The sequence below is a fragment of the Lithobates pipiens genome, unplaced genomic scaffold (genome assembly GCF_037356315.1).
Source record: "Lithobates pipiens isolate NorthernLeopardFrog02 unplaced genomic scaffold, aLitPip1_a1.2 Scaffold_30, whole genome shotgun sequence".
In the NCBI taxonomy this organism is placed as follows: domain Eukaryota; kingdom Metazoa; phylum Chordata; class Amphibia; order Anura; family Ranidae; genus Lithobates; species Lithobates pipiens.
The window spans coordinates 70822986-70838952 of NW_027507791.1; the positions used below are offsets into that span (position 1 = coordinate 70822986).

Sequence of the window (15967 nt, forward strand, 5' to 3'; positions counted from 1 at the left end):
GATTTCAGATCACGGTCAGTCTTTGTTTCCCCATGTCATCATTGACTATTTTTAGCAGTCAACACTGTTGGGGTGTGCGGCGGGTGTTCCTGTGGGTCCTGAGGTAAAACCAAGTGCTGTAGCCTGCTGGAAACTGGATCGTTTCAGGGTAATGTGAGGGAGCTCCGTGTTGAAAAGTTTCTAAATTGAGGCTGTAAAGGGAAACGAGGCTGTTCCAGGAGCGGCTGGGGAACCCGATCACCGAACAAAAAGAAAAGCAAAAAAAGAAGTTTTCCTTTAACTCAAACATACTGTCTTCAATGAAAAAAATCCACTTAAAGTGAAATTAAACTTCCTTGTATGGTTTTTAACTATAGGCAAGGCAATAATAAAGCTTACCTATAAGTACAGTAAATATCTTCCAAACATGCATGGTTTAGAAGATATTTACTTTAAGTGCAGCCGGTGATGTCTGAAGGAATGGCATGAGTTGTGCCGCAAACAGTGACGGGCTTAATTTTCAGGCAAGTCTGTCTTTGAAAATGTCCGATTGATGACTAAAACGCGTTTGGAAGGGTATGCAGTGATGTCAACACGCGTTTGTCTGAGGACAGGCTCCGTTTGCATATGCCGGCCGGCAGTGCTTACATGCAGTTTTCCTTGTTACGAAATTGTAAGTGCAACTTTTAAATAAATCTAAATTCTTTTTGAGTAAATGCGAAAGCATACGGATTTCCGGACGGACCTAGTGTGGACATCTGCAAACATGAAGGCCCTAGGCTGGGTTCAGCCAACCGCCTTTAATGATTGCCATTTGGTAAGCGCAACTTATATCTACGGTGATCGGGCACTGTTTGGAGTCTATGCATGCACACCGGTGTCAGCAATTAGCGGTTTCAATAATCCTTCTACCCCTGCGATTATTTGAACAATGTCGCTTTTTGGGACTTATGAAATCATGAACTTTAATGTAATATCTGGATAAGCACAGCTTGTTATTGTATTTTGGTGTTGCCGCACTATATGCTGCTGCTTTTAATTTTTCACTGTAGCACTGTTGCACCCCCTTCTGCTCCAAGTCTGTCATGTATACTAGCACATAATAATCTAAACTACCCTGGACCCATTTTTTTTAATGCGGTTTAGTATCCACTAGCAAGTAACAGGAGGGGGTGCTTCCAAGTGGCAGTTTAACCACTTGCCGACCGCCCTGGCTCTTGTGAGAAATCACATACAGGTATGCGATTTCGCTCTTCTGGGTCTGTGGCACGCATGTACACTACTGGTGACTAGCTAAAACTGTGATTGGACACACAGGGAACCAATAAGCGGGTCCAGCGGACCTGATGTCCGCTGATTGTTCCCAAGAGAGGCAGACCGGCGGATCACCATTATGTGTGACAAGGAAAGACAGATCCTGTGTTTCTGCCAAGCAGAAATATAGATCTCTTTTCACAGTTAATGCACTTCCACGGGACACATTTAACCCCTATCCTGAGGGTGTCAGTACAGCGACAGTGCATATTTTTTAGCACCGATCACTGTATTAGTATCACTGGTCCCTAAAAAAAGCATTGCTTAGTGTCTGATTTGTCTGCCACAGTCAGGCTATAAGTTGCTGATCTCTGCCATTACTAGTAAAAAAAAAAAAAAAAAAAAAAGAAAAAAAAAAGAAAAAAAAAAATGCTGTACTACAAGATTTTTTGTACAAAGTTTTTTTCATCAGTTCTAATTTGCTGTCACACAAAGGAGGAAAAGCGGACGATAGCTAGCCAGATTTTCTTAGTGTGAGATAAGATGCAAGATACTGTTCTGCAATCAGCAGTAGCGATTGTCAGCTTCCTTTGTGCTATCCTTTAGTCGGCTGCTGGGCTGCCCATCAGGTCTAGCAGACAGATCGCCCTATTAATAGGAAAACACACAAGTATGTCAATTGTGAAGCAGTGGTCTTAACACAGCCTGCAATAGGAAGCACAGTTACTGCCAAAGATCTCCAGGTAATAAATTTGGGGAAAAACCCATGAACCACAAAAAAAAAAAAAAATCCCTGCTCCATTACACTGGATAAGCAAACAGTTCAAATTGAAATTTAAACAGGTATACCTTCGTCAGGCAAGATTTCAATCATGCCATCTTCAGGGGCCAGAATTATAGATTGCGCAACTTTTTCTGGACTGCACATGAAAACGTCATCCACGCATGTGGATGGAACTTCAAATACACTGTCCTCTTCCAGTTCAGTTCCTCCGGTTTCCAACCTTGAAAATTCCATAAACCCTGGAGAATCAGCTGGTACACTTTGAGTAACTTCTTTAGTATGAGCCAAATACTTGGTCAGGTCAACTTCTTGCGACACCTAAAAGGGTAGAGAGGAGGAGATTCAATGTGTGGTTAGTGTGCTGTAACAACAATGTCCAGCATGGAAACATAAATAAAAAAAAAAAAATAAAAAAAAAAAAACACACACTACTCACAATTTCTGATTCCGTGTTTGCGGAAATGGTAACCACAGGATCCTCTTGATGGTGCTGCAAACTGAAGAGAGGAGGGAATCAAAAAAAGAACTACTTACTTACTGTTCTACTAAAATAAGTGTCAACCACACAATGAATATTGCCCATTTATGACCCAGTATCACAGCGCCACCTGCTGGATACAGTTACTGACCAGGAGACGAGGTGACTGGTTACTTGCCTTCAGTTCAACAGTAGCCCACTAGGTAGCGTATAACTAGCATGGCTCTGCGCAAAAGTATGGCACAAGATAACATACCAAAGCAGATTTTTATAAACCTTAAAATAATAAAAAATATATAATAATAATAATAATAATAATAATAATGATAATGATAATAATAAACCTGTCCCACTTTCTCTCTAGACATAGCCAATCAAGCTACACAGCTGTTAGATGGGTTATGTCTAATCCGATTGTACTGTACAGCTGCAGATACAATGGTCTACTTTACAAGAAACGAAACTGAAATCGCTGGCGGTAAAGCTGCGCTTTATTGTTTTAGCGGTGCTGATCGGCCGCTAGCGGGGCAGTTTTAACAGTTTTGCGGGCAGGGTTAAAAAAGCCGGCAAAGCGCAGCTGCACTTTGCAGGCGGGTTTGGAGCGCTGCCCCATTGTTTTCAATGGGAAGGGGCGCTTTAGGAGCGGTAAATACACCACTCCAAAGATGCGGCTTGCAGGACTTTGACCGTCCTGCAAGCGCACCACTCCAGTGTGAAAGCCCTCAGGGCTCAGTGCAGCCCTCAATGCATTGAGCGGCTCTTTCAGGGCGCTTTGCAGGTGCTATTTTTAGCACTTTAGCGCCTGCAAATCGCCTGTGCGAAAGGGGCCCAATGATAACAATGGTTTAAAAAACAAAAGTTGGGTTTTCAACAACAAAAAAAAAAACTGTCATATTATTAATCATAGCCTTCTTTAAAAAGAAGATTAATTGTACATTTGGAATTGTGACCTTGTTCAGATCTTCGCCATTGAATGCAACTGTTTTAATGTGCATCAGCACATGCACACAGCTGTGCTCTAATTTTAAACGGTGTTAGTTGTCTATGCTGCACTGACCAAAAAGTGAACGTCCGTTTTTAGTGCTACAAAATGTGTTGTGGGCCCCACCGACTACAACGGCAGTGCAAGAAAGCACATGCGACACGTGTTTTAGTGCTTTTTCCAGCACACGGCAACTATCCCCTCCTAAAGCAACTGGTCAGGCCCTCTTTAAGCATGCTCCATTTAAGTGCTACATATGGAAGTATAATGTACTTAAGGGTAAAACAGGGTCCACACTGTGGATGAGTACCTGGTACTGATATCAAGTTATTGGCCTCTGCAAGAAGAATGGGAGGGCAGGCTGCAAACACAGCCAGGTATTTTCACTTGCGATTCTCACTCATCCCAACCATAGATCCACACCAATTGCCTCTGTGCCTTTGCCTGTGATCTGTGCCATCTAACACCCCCAATCACATACATTGTGCACACACCCATGTAAATGCTAGCAACAGACTTGCAATATTTAACATAGCTCACTTACGGTATATTTATGTTAATACTTTTAAGGATGAGGGCAAGGAAGGCAGATAGATAGCAGTCACGTATGCCTACTTTACACCACAGAGCTGCCAACAGAGTATGAGGGCAATAAAGGGGGCCTTAAACTACAAACACAAAGAGATACTTTTAAGACTAATTCAGGTGGACAGTCAAGAACCAAAGCAAGCAACTGACTAGATAGCATGACTATTTCAGCATATAAGTGATCAACCAAGCTTAGAAGCAGAAAAATGGCACACAGCCCTGATAAATGCAATATGTAAGAAGTTTATTGGTTACATGGAAAAAAAAAAAAAAAGTCAAACTAATGGAAAGCACTCACAAAAGTAGGCATGGGGAAGATTGCTGTACAGACCAAAGACACAAGCATTGTTAATTTTTATGTCACATTTCAATTTAGTTTTAGTCATAATCTTGTTAGCTTTAGTTGCATTCTAAAGTTGTGTTAATTTAGGCCGACAAAAATATTTTTCGCAACAAAATTAACACTGACCACAAGGTTCCCAGGCAGGAGTAAGTCCACATTTCTTGCCTACAGAAATGCTGCCTGCTCTCAGACTAGATGAACCCAGGACATGGAGCTATCATTCTCCCCCCCCCCCCCCCACCAATCAGTGCCAATAATACGCATTTTTGGGGGTGATGACCTCAGCCTAAACAAGCTGTACCACCCCGGAGATTAAATGGAGAGCCAGCAAATTAACCCCATCAATCCTGTACACTATGACACATGCCTTCCTGTAGAAATAATGTATGGCAGATGCATAAATTGGCCTCTTTATACACCCGCTATCTATAATGCATAGGTGAGGAAAACAATTATATAGCTAGCATTTTAAACCACTTGCTGCCCACCATATAGGAAAATTACGGCGGCAAATGGTTTCGTTATCCTGACCGGACGTCATATGAATGTGATCAGGATAAAAGCAGGACTGCGCAACTCCAAATGTGGTACAAAGCAATCAGGGGAGGGGAGGGTGGGGAGTGTTGCTTTGCCAGCCTGTTCCCCCTCTATTAACGCTTGTCAGTGCCAGTAAGTGGCACCCATCAGTCCCCCCCCCCCCCCCAAAATTGTCAGTCTTTCCTCGTATCTAGAGCAAAAATGAAAAACCGCAGAGGTGATGAAACACCAAAAGAAAGCGCTGTGGGAAGAAAAAATGTAGTTTGGGTACAGTGTTGCATGACTGCGAAATTGTCAAAGTGCGACAGAGCTAAAAGCTAAACATTGTCCTGGGCAGGAGGGGGGGGGGGGGGGGGGGGGCTGGTGCCTGGAATTGAAGTGGTTAAAGTCTGCTTATCACTTTAATGCCGCTCAGTTAACCACTTAAGCCTCTGAAAATTTGGCGATACAGCACTGCGTCTCTTTAACTGACAATTGTGTGGTCGTGCGACGTCATACAAAACCAAAGTTGACATCTTTTTCCCCACAAATAGAGCTTTCTGGTGGTATTTGATCACCTCTGCGGTCTAATTTTTTGCACTTTAAAAAAAAAAAAAAGCGACAATTTTGAAAAATAAAAAATATATATTTTTTGCTATAATAAAATATGCCAAGTTAAAAAAAAAAAAAAAACTAAATTCTTCCTCAAGTTTAGGCCAATATGTATTTTTTTTAATCAGAAATATCGCAATAAGCATATATATTGATTTGCGCAAAAGTTCTAGTGTCTACAAAATAGGGGATAGATTTATGCCATTTTATTCATTAGTAATTGCGGTGATCTGCGATTTATATTTGGACTGCGACATTGCGGCAGACAGATCGGGCACTTTTGGGACTGTTGACATTTATACAGCAATCAGAGCTAAAAATAGCCACTGACTGTATAAAATGTCATTGGCGGGGAAGGGGTTGACACTAAGGGGCAATCAAGGGGTTAAAGGTGTGTCCTAGGAAGTGTTTCTAACTATGGGGGGGGCGAATAGGACTGCCTTTCGGGAGGAGACCTATTGTTGTCCCCAAGCATTGGGAACACCTGATCAGTCTCTTCACCCGACATACGAAGAGCTGTCTATTTACATTGACAGACCTCCATTCTGTCTATGTGTAGAGTGATCACGGGTGCCTGGGGGACATCACGATTCCCAAGCACGCGCATCGGCCGTCGTTGCCGCAGCCCCCTTGTTGTCTTAAAGTGGCTGACGTACAGCCATGAGATCCCGCCCAGGGGAGCCAACCTGCTATAACTGCGGCTGCTGGTTGGGAAGCTGTTAAAGGTGTCTCTCCCTCTCCCTCCCTCCCCCCACAAGCTCTGCTGAAGGTGCCCATCAATAGCCACATGGACGACTACGGTGCAGCTAAATGACAAGGGAACCATCCCTGAAGAAAACCTCTAGTATAAAAAGAAAAGAAAAAAAAAAAAAGGTAGTAAAGTATAGAGATGTGGCCCATCACATAAAGATACTAGCTAAGCTGTGAGTGGGAGGTTATAAAAAAGGGATTGCACCTTTAGCAATTTTTGGTAGCGTCTGCTCGTCGATTCTTATAACCCAGTTGTAATTATTTCAAGAAGCCTTTGTCTTGTACAAGAAAATTGTTTACCAGAAAGAATCAAATCCACTCAAGCTTCAAATATTGGGGATGAGCTCACTGATCACCAGCTAAGAAAAATGGCAGGTCAAAACAAAGAAGAGGGATAACCTTGAAAGTAGAAATTACCTTTCCTCTTCTGTGTCAAAGAGCGCTTTTCTCACAGGAGATTTTTCGGGACTTGGGGACTTTTGCACATTAATATGATCAGCAGCCTCTTCTGTACCATCCCTCGATGGCTTGTCAGAATTTTGTAATTTTTTGGTTGATTTGGGTGTATCTGATGTCTGGGATAAAGTTTTTGTTCTTAGGCCTAGAAAAGAAGGTAAAATTTCAGTTACTTTGGAACAGAACAAGAAAGCAAAACCTGACGATGCCACAATATGTGCACGATTCTACCACAGACCAAAATTGTTAGTGTTTGTGTCACAAGAATGTGAACAAGTGCCTCTGTAACCTTAGCGTTTTTCTTCATTGTACAACGAACAATTGTAAGGCAATGTCAACCAGCTGTCTATCCCAAAATAAAGGCATTAGATAACATTTAGCACGCACAGGTACATTTTCTTTTATGTGCACAGATGTCATGGGTCTCGGCAAGGTTCAAGATATTGTTGACATTTGTGCGCGTAATTAGGGATCCTCTGCACATGTGCAGACTTGTCATAGGCCTCTGGCAAGTATGGCAGAGATCTGCAGAAGAGCTGCACATGTACAGATTGTTGAAGTGGTTCTAAAGTCTAAAAGTTTTACCCCAATACATTCTCTGCATTATAGAAGAAAAAATAAAATAAAACGATACATACATACATACAGAAAGATTATATATCTCAAGACGACCCTGGTGCTTAAGCACTTGCATTGTTTCCATCACTGCTCCATTGCATCACCAGGAGAAACTGAGGTCAGTGGAACCATAGGCTCTTGTCGGTCAAACTCCTGTGGGAAGGGAGCAGGTTCGGGGCTCACCGGGTCTGTATGCATCCATGTACACACACAGCCCAGAAACGTGCATGCACCTGGCTTGCTAAGGGAGGCAGCCAGAAAAGAATGAAGGGGATTGCACCCGCAAAAGGAGCTTGCAGTAGAGGTGGTGAGGGACATCTTTACGCAATATCGTTGCACAGAGCAGGTAACTTTACCACCATTTTAAAAAAATTATGAAAAACTAGGCTGTAGGACCACTTTAAAGAGGAGGTGCTAGAGGAGTGAAAGAGGGCAAATATTATAAGAGTGAAGTTCTCCTTTACCATTAACTCTTAACCTTGCACTTAAAGTTTTGAATGTTACATTTTGAAAAAAGCTGTACACAAGCAGTAGGAAGGTAGCGGAGGCCATCTTGGTACACCATGCACTAGTCAACGCTAAACCTTTAGGCTTTGAAATTGTAACTTGAAAAACAGAATGACAGTGCTTAATATACCATATTGATCTATATAGGCTTACTTTTTCATTAAAGGACTGTGAAATTCAAGACGTAGATGGGTGTAGGAAGATGTCCGCTGGTGCCTTACGAATGCAGTTATATCAGATTAGCAAACCTGCGCAAAGTAATCAGCTGACGGAACATCACTTTCGTTACCTAATCTGATGGGTCGCCTATTCTGACAGAACACAGTACAGTACCCAATCGCTGCTTGGCAATTCAGAGAAAGCAATGTATTCTAGCAATGAATACAAAGATTCCTCTGATTGGCAGAGTAAGAGGCAGGATGATGATGTCAAAACATCTGACTCTGCTAATCAGGGGAAACTCTGTACTCATTGCTAAAAAGTTGCTCTCTGAATGGTTGAGCGCCGATCAGATATTATCTACTGTATTCCAAATATGAGACAGGAAGTCTAGTCTTGAATCCGGTACACAGCACAGTAGGCTGCATTTAGTCTCAGCTACATACAGTTTATACCGGACATACAGTGGCCTCATGTTAGTGAGGGATATAGTTCCTCTGGGTCAAGCCGGCACAGACAAACTAAGTCTAACAGCTGGAGCTCAGTTTTAAAAAGACCCTGCCACTAGACCAGACATCCTCCTATGAAAGATTAAATGTGTATTTAAGATATTTTAGGTAGGTTTTTTTTTTTACTGTAAAAACCACCCATGTGTAGATAACCAAAAGTCCAGAGATGTGGGGCTATGACATGCTTTAGGGAAGGGGGTGCCAATGAATTGTTTTTCTGAAGCAGGAAAAAAAAAAAAAAAAAAAAAGATTTTTCTGTGGCAGTGTTCCTTTAAGCCTCCCAATTAGTTAGACTTTCTGTATGCTAGAAAATATTAGAGCAGGACCCATGCAGTCTAGCGGTAGGTGTGCTAAAGTTTTCCAATCTATTCAGAACCTTTACAGATAAGCAGCTAGTTACTTACAGCCAGGTAGTTTTGCCGGGCTCTCAATTCGAAAAAAGCCTGCATCAAATACAACAGGATCTACTTGCATGGGCTGTTCTGAGACTAAGGCCTCATCAGCCACGTCCTCCTGAATCACTCTGTTTCTCATTGCTGCTTTGATGACAGCAAGGCGACTTCTGGCAGCTGCTCGTGCATTCTCTCCCTGGCTTTTGTTCACGGTTGGAGCCGAAGGAGCTTTTTTCTACAAAAAAAAATAGAAAGTTAATACAGAGAAACTGTATTTAAAATGTGAACAGGATTACATATATTTCTTTAACTGAAGACTCACCCTGACCACCTTTTTAGCTTGAACTGTAGTCTGTTGCCAGGAGTTCGCTTCCAGTTTCTCAAGGTTACCAAACTTCTTGGTTACATCTTCAATCTAATAAAAAACAAATGCATAAGCTTGCATTGTAAGCGGTCTTCCACAACAATGTACATTATATTTTGCAAGCGTAAAGTCTTGTCACTCATTATGGAGTTAAACTTCATAGTAACCCCTCTTGAAATATGACAAATAATTCAAATTAGCTTCAATTTAATGCTCAATACAGGACCGCTTTAACAAGTCTGTTTAGACAAATAACAGGTTTTATGAAATCTCTTTCCAGGATAAAATGTGCTTTTAGGTTTTCCCAAATGCAGCCTAGATATTTGGTCACATGATCAGTATGGATGGGAGCCCAGAAAAGCATTTTCCCAGGAAAAGGGAAATATTTGAGCTCTACTTCCTAATACACATCAGCAAGGCTGTCAAAATCAGCTTTAAGTTACACATTTAAGAGGAGGCATTATGACTATACTGACGAAAGACTTCAGAACATTCCACCTAACAAATGGGTAAAAAAAAAAAAAAAAAAAAGTGTATGTAAAAGACAGATACTTGGAAGATGCGTGTATTTTGGGAGGTTTATTAAAAATGTAAACAGACAGCACAAACCTGAAAATAAATCATATCCCAAAATCCATCAAGATCTGTACACGTGGTTTCTTTTTCTCCACGCTTAAATTCACAATTATCCACCAGACCCGCAAACTGTTTAAACCGCTCGGTTATCAGCAGCCTGGTTTGCCCAACTGTCGTTCTGATCAGATCTTTTGCTAAACCGAGAAGGAAAAAAAAAAAAAAAAAAAAAAATCACACACAACACTTTAAAAACCATACATTTATTTAAAATCCAAGTAGAACTAGAATACCACAGGAGTTCAACTAATTAACCACTTGCTTACTGGGCACTTAAACCCCCCTCCTATCCAAACCAATTTTCAGCTTTCAGCACTGTCGCAATTTGAATGACAACTGCGTGGTCATAACACTGTACCCAAATGAAATGAACACTCCCGCCCCCCCAAATAGAGCTTTCTTTTGGTGGTATTTGATCACCTGTGCGATTTATTTTTATTAAATGTAAAAAGACAGAACTAAAAAAATTTTTTTTTTTTATAACAGGTAATTTTTGTCCATCATTGATGTACGCTGATGAGGCGGCACTGATCGGTTACACTGGGTGGCACTTGTGGGCATTATTACTCTATAAATGAGGCATGATTTCCGCTTCCTTTTCGGGACCGATGTCCCTTTAAAGTGGTTGTATACCCAAATTTTTAACTTTTACCTACAGGAAAGCCTATAATAAGGCTTACCTGTAGGTAAAAAAAATATCTCCTAAACCTGTACGGTTTAGGAGATATTCCCCTCTTATGACGGCCTCCCGGAAATTCACATCCACGCTGTGGCCATCATTCGGTCATAGCGCGGATGCCAGGAGGTTGAACTATGAAATTGGACAATAGTTTAAACATTTTTCTCTGCAGCCTTTCAAATGTGCAGCATAGTATGCATCTAAAGAAATAGAAATTCAGCCTAGGCCTGAAGGTTGATTGATTAAAAGCCACATGAAACCCAGGCCTTTTTCTGACACTTTGTTTACAAGCAAAAATATATTGCTTTTCGCTCTAGGAAAGTTAATTAGGACTCCCAAACCAATTCTCTCTCCGAAGCTTCAGAAAAAATAAAGCGGGTCTCGCAATATATTTGCAGTGGGTTTTTTTCAAACGCACATTTTTTGAAAAATACACACACAATAAAATAGAATACCCACTGTTTGGTAAAATATAAAAGCTTTGCATTATACTAAGTAATTAGATAGTACACGCCACAAAAACAAAAAAAAACCAAAAACAAAAAAACAAAAAAAAACAAAACAAAACCAAAACAAAACCGCACACACTTTTGAAAACGGCGACAAACTACGTCATCATATGCAATTCTTAAGTGCCGGTTCACACTAGTGCAATGCGAGAAGCCTGCGAATCAGCCGCAGGCTCCTGCATCGCACCCGACACGCACAGCAGTCCACACTACCATATGCGAACTGCTGGGATGGGGGTGAAGAGAGACAAAAAACAAAACACAACCTGGAATGATGACTGTAGCTGCAGGCATTATTCCAGTATAGCCATTTACTGCCCATAGGATGTTGATGGGTTTCAGTGGTTAAACTGGGATGATGCCTGCACCTCATCATCCCAGTATGTATCTTTGCAGTCGGTGATTCCATTTAAAAGCAGAAGAAGTGATCTGAGTGGCTAATTAGCATTTGGAAATTTGTGTCGGGAGGTAACAGAAAAAGGTAAGCAGTGAGCTTTGTATATTCACAGCTTAGCTCTGCAAGTTTCTTCGTTCTGTCGCCTATGTGGCGGGTGCGTGTGCCTTTTTGCCAATCAGTTCTCATGCATCGTATGCCCAGACTCCCCTCCCACTGCTGAAAAAAGGAAGAAACATTTCTAACTGCAGGAACGTATTTCTAAGACAGACTGATTAGAACGGTTCCATTGCCATTAATAGGGCGCAACTTGTCATGCAACTTTGAACTCTAACGTCGCATGAGAAGTCACGGCAGTGTGAACCAGGACCAAAAAGGGAGACAAAAGTGGCATGCATGTTTCACTTACAGTCTTCCGGAATATCCTCTTCAATTTTTTGATCCCACTCACTGCACAGCAAGCCCAGCCTCTGAATCTCAGACTTAAGCAAATGTCTAATGTAGAAATATACATAAAAAAAAAAAAAAAAAAAAAAAAAAAAGTTAACCCACAGTGTTGATAGCGAATACTTCAATGATGAATGAAGAAAGCATAAATTGCAGGCAGACAATGGTGAGATACGCACAAGCTAAAAACAAACTCTCCTGAACCAGTGTGTGCAGTGGGGCTGCAACTAACGATTGTTTTTATAATAGATTAGTTGGCCGTTATTTTTTTGTTTTGTTTTTTAGGTTATCATCCAAAACAAAAGAGATACGTAGTGTATAATTTAATTATTAATTTGATTATGTAAAGTTTAAAAATAAAATGCAATTTATTCTTAATCCCCATGCATACCTAGGGGGAAACTCACGCAAATTTTTTATTTTATTTTTTAAATCCTGCGGGGGTTCCCCTTAAAGATTCTCAGCACACAAGTCGCCCCGCAAGTCAGATTATCTTGATCCAACTTCTGGTATGATGTCTATTCAAATCAATGGGCTCCCACACAAGGCTTAACACAGGCTTAACACAGCGTTAAGCCTCATTAATTCGCATTTAACACCTTTTGCCGGCGTCTGGCGTTTTTACAGCTCTAACGCTGGAGCCTCAGAATACACTGGTCCTGGGTTTTTTTTTTTTGGTTTTACAGCTTAAAAACGCCTATGCCATTTACAGCGCAAAAATGCCTAGGTGGGCATGAAGCAATAGACTAACATGGACAGGCATTTTTAAGCTGCAAAAATGCCAAAAAAAGCAGCTGTAAAAACGTCTGTGTGCATAAGGCCTAAAAGTGACTGTATGGATTCGTGTTTCTTTGTTTAAAATAACAAAACATATACCTCCACTATGTAGCTTGTTTTGCAGAGTGGCCGCGAACCTGCTCTTCTGGAGCCCAGAGGCTCTCGCGGATCCTCCACACAGCAGACAACCCCCTCGGAGAAACGCTTCCAAGGGGATAATCATAGAATGCATCAAGGTGAAAAACCAAAGATTTACAACCCCTTTAAATATTTATATGCAGTGGTAAATCTAAATAAACCAACTATATTGTTAGGGAGCAAAATCTCTAGTCCACTCTGAATGACGGAAGAGAGATCATGTATATACTATTAGGAGGTCGAATCCGGTAAAATATCACCAGGACTATCTACCTATCCATATATACATACATATAATAATATTGACAGACCTGTAATAGATTATATGCTGGCCACACAAAAAACAAAGTTCTTATTTTTAAGAAAATTTTATTTCTAATCATTAGTGCGGTCAAATAAACTGTCATTTTCGACCACAGTGATAGAAAAATTGGAAGAAGCAAAATCTAATAAAAAAATAAAATAAAAAAAAAATAAAAAATAACTTAGGGCGGCACAGTGGTGTAGTGGTTAGCACTCTCTCCTAGCAGTAAAAAGGGTCGCTGGTTGAATCCCAACCACAACACTACGTGCCTGGAGTTTGCATGTTCTCCCCATGCCTGCGTGGGTTTCCTCCCAGACTCCAAAGACACGCATGTAGGTTAATTGGCTTCTGTTCAAAATTGGCCCTAGTATATGAATGGGGACCTTGGATTGTTGGCTCATGGAGGGTAGGGACCGATGTGAGTGTGCAGGGATAGGGATAATTATAGACACTCATTCAGGTTGAATTGGATGAACTGGTGTCTTTATTCATCCTTACTAACTATATATGTGAAATTAATTTTCAGACAGGGTTTGTGGTTTTTCATTCATTTCAAAACTGAATGTAAAGCAAGTGAACTTTTCTAACAACATTTTTGAATTCATAGAATGTACAAAGATTTTTTCGTACGAATAGCCAGCATAAGGCTCGGTTCACACCTATGCAGTTTGCTTTGGATCCGTTTCTGCAGTGATTTCCCCCCCCCCCCACACAAATTTTCATGCATTGTGTTTTTTGGCCAATTTGTTGTTGGGCAGAAGAAAAATAAAAAAAAATTTGGAAGAAAGCACCTTTGTGTTGAATAAAGTGATTAAAACTTCGCAAATATGCAGCGTGTGAAAAAAAGCATAGATGTAAACGTGTCCCATAGCAAACCATAATACATGAACTCTAGCATGTGTCTGCGAAAAGCAAAAAACAGCATAGGTGTGAACCAGGCCTAAGACGATTAGTAGTGGCACCATACTTTTTGGTACAGTCTAATAGGGTAAAAAAAAAAAAAAAAAAAAAAAAAAAAAAAAAGGAGCCCTTTAAAGTACAAAGAGAACAGATAAATCGCTACTATAGGAGTTCATTTAAACTCTGAAGTGAAAGTAATATTACATTGTATATACAGTTGTGCGCATAAGTTTACATTGCAGAATTTATGATTTCTTGGCCTATTTTCAGAGAATGGGAATGATAACATATACAAAGTTGACACAAAATGGTTTGAATGGCTATTAAAGGGCAACCACCATTGCTTGCTTGTAATTAGTGTGTGTAAAATATAATATATATTTATACACACACACACACACACACACACACAAGTTTCTGGACTCCTGACAGACCCTTTCATTCATTGCAGCACTGACATTTCTTGATTCCGAGTCATGGGGAAAGCAAAATAATTGTCAGAGGATCTGCAGGAAAAGGTAGTTAAAATGCCTTTTAACTATGGATATATAAAAAAAGATATCCAAGGAATTTAGAATGGCAATCAGCAGTGTTCAAACTCTAATCAAGAAGAAGTGGAAAATTAGGGGTTCTGTTGAAACCAAACCATGGTCAGGTAGAGCAACTAAAAAATTCAGCCACAACTGCTAGGAACATTTTTTTGGGATGCAAAGAAAAACCCAAATCCAGGTCTGTTCCAAAACATATGGTGTGGTTGTTTAAAGATGCACAATAAGGAGGCAATACGGAGGCACTTGAAGAAAAATGGACCATATGGTCGAGCCACCAGAAGAAAACCATTACTACGCAAATGGCGCAAAGTATCCCGCTTATAATACGCCAAACAGCACAGAGACCAGCCTCAAACCTTGTGGAACAGTCATTTGAAATGAGGAGACCAAAATGTAGCTTTTTGGACACAAACATAAACGCTACATTTGGAGAGTAGTCAAGAATTCGGATTGCTGATGTTTTGGGGATGGGTGAGCTACATAGACACAGAAAATTTGTTCAAAATTGATGGCAAGATGAATGTTTAGTTCAGTATGTTATCAAGAAATACTGGAGGAACATCTGCATTCATCAGCTAGGAAGCTGCACATGGGTCGTACTTGGACATTACAACATGACAATGATCCTAAACACAAAAAGGTCAAGTCACCTGTCATTGGCTACAGTAAAATAAAGTGAAGGTTCTGGAGTGGCCATCTCAGTCTCCTGACCTCAATATCATTGAGCCACTCTAGGGAGATCTCAAAACATGCCGTTCATGCAAGACAGCTCAAGAATTTACAGGAACTGGAGGCTTTTTGCCAAGAGGAATGGGTAGCTTTACCATCTGAGAAGATTTAGAGTCTCATACACAAATAACACAAAAGACTTCAAGCTGTCATTGATGTTAATACACAGTATTAAGAACTGGGGTATGTAAACTTTTGATCAGGGTCATTTGACTACTTTGTTATGATAAAAAAAAAAAAAAAAAGAAAAAAAAAGGAAAAAACATGGCTTCAGCCAAACACCAACTATGAGAGAAAGAAGAGTTTGTGTTATTCATTCATAAGCCAAGAAATCAAATTCTGCCAGGGTATGTAAACATAATATATATCTATATATATTTTAACTAGGCTTCAGACATGAAGCTACAGTGCCTTGTGAAAGTATTCGGCCCCCTTGAACTTTTCAACCTTTTGCCACATTTCAGGCTTCAAACAAAAAGATATAACATTTTAATTTTTTGTGAAGAATCACCAACAAGTGGGACACAATTGTGAAGTGGAATGAAATCTATTGTATTTTTGAAACTTTTTTAAACTAATAAAAAAAATGAAAAGTTGGGCGTGCAAAATTATTCG

The 15967-nt window shown here is 40.4% G+C and overlaps 1 protein-coding gene across 1 annotated transcript in view; it reads right to left on the reverse strand.

The window, feature by feature from the left end:
* Positions 1-15967, reverse strand: part of DLGAP5 (DLG associated protein 5) — an 81979-nt gene that overhangs the window by 11157 nt on the left and 54855 nt on the right. Inside the window, exons 12-18 of the mRNA XM_077464411.1 lie at positions 11916-12001; positions 9901-10061; positions 9250-9342; positions 8940-9162; positions 6704-6887; positions 2454-2514; positions 2083-2335 (exon numbers count right to left, since the gene is read on the reverse strand). Of these exons, the coding sequence (XP_077320537.1) occupies positions 2083-2335; positions 2454-2514; positions 6704-6887; positions 8940-9162; positions 9250-9342; positions 9901-10061; positions 11916-12001 (1061 nt within the window). The remainder of the gene's footprint in view (positions 1-2082; positions 2336-2453; positions 2515-6703; positions 6888-8939; positions 9163-9249; positions 9343-9900; positions 10062-11915; positions 12002-15967) is intronic.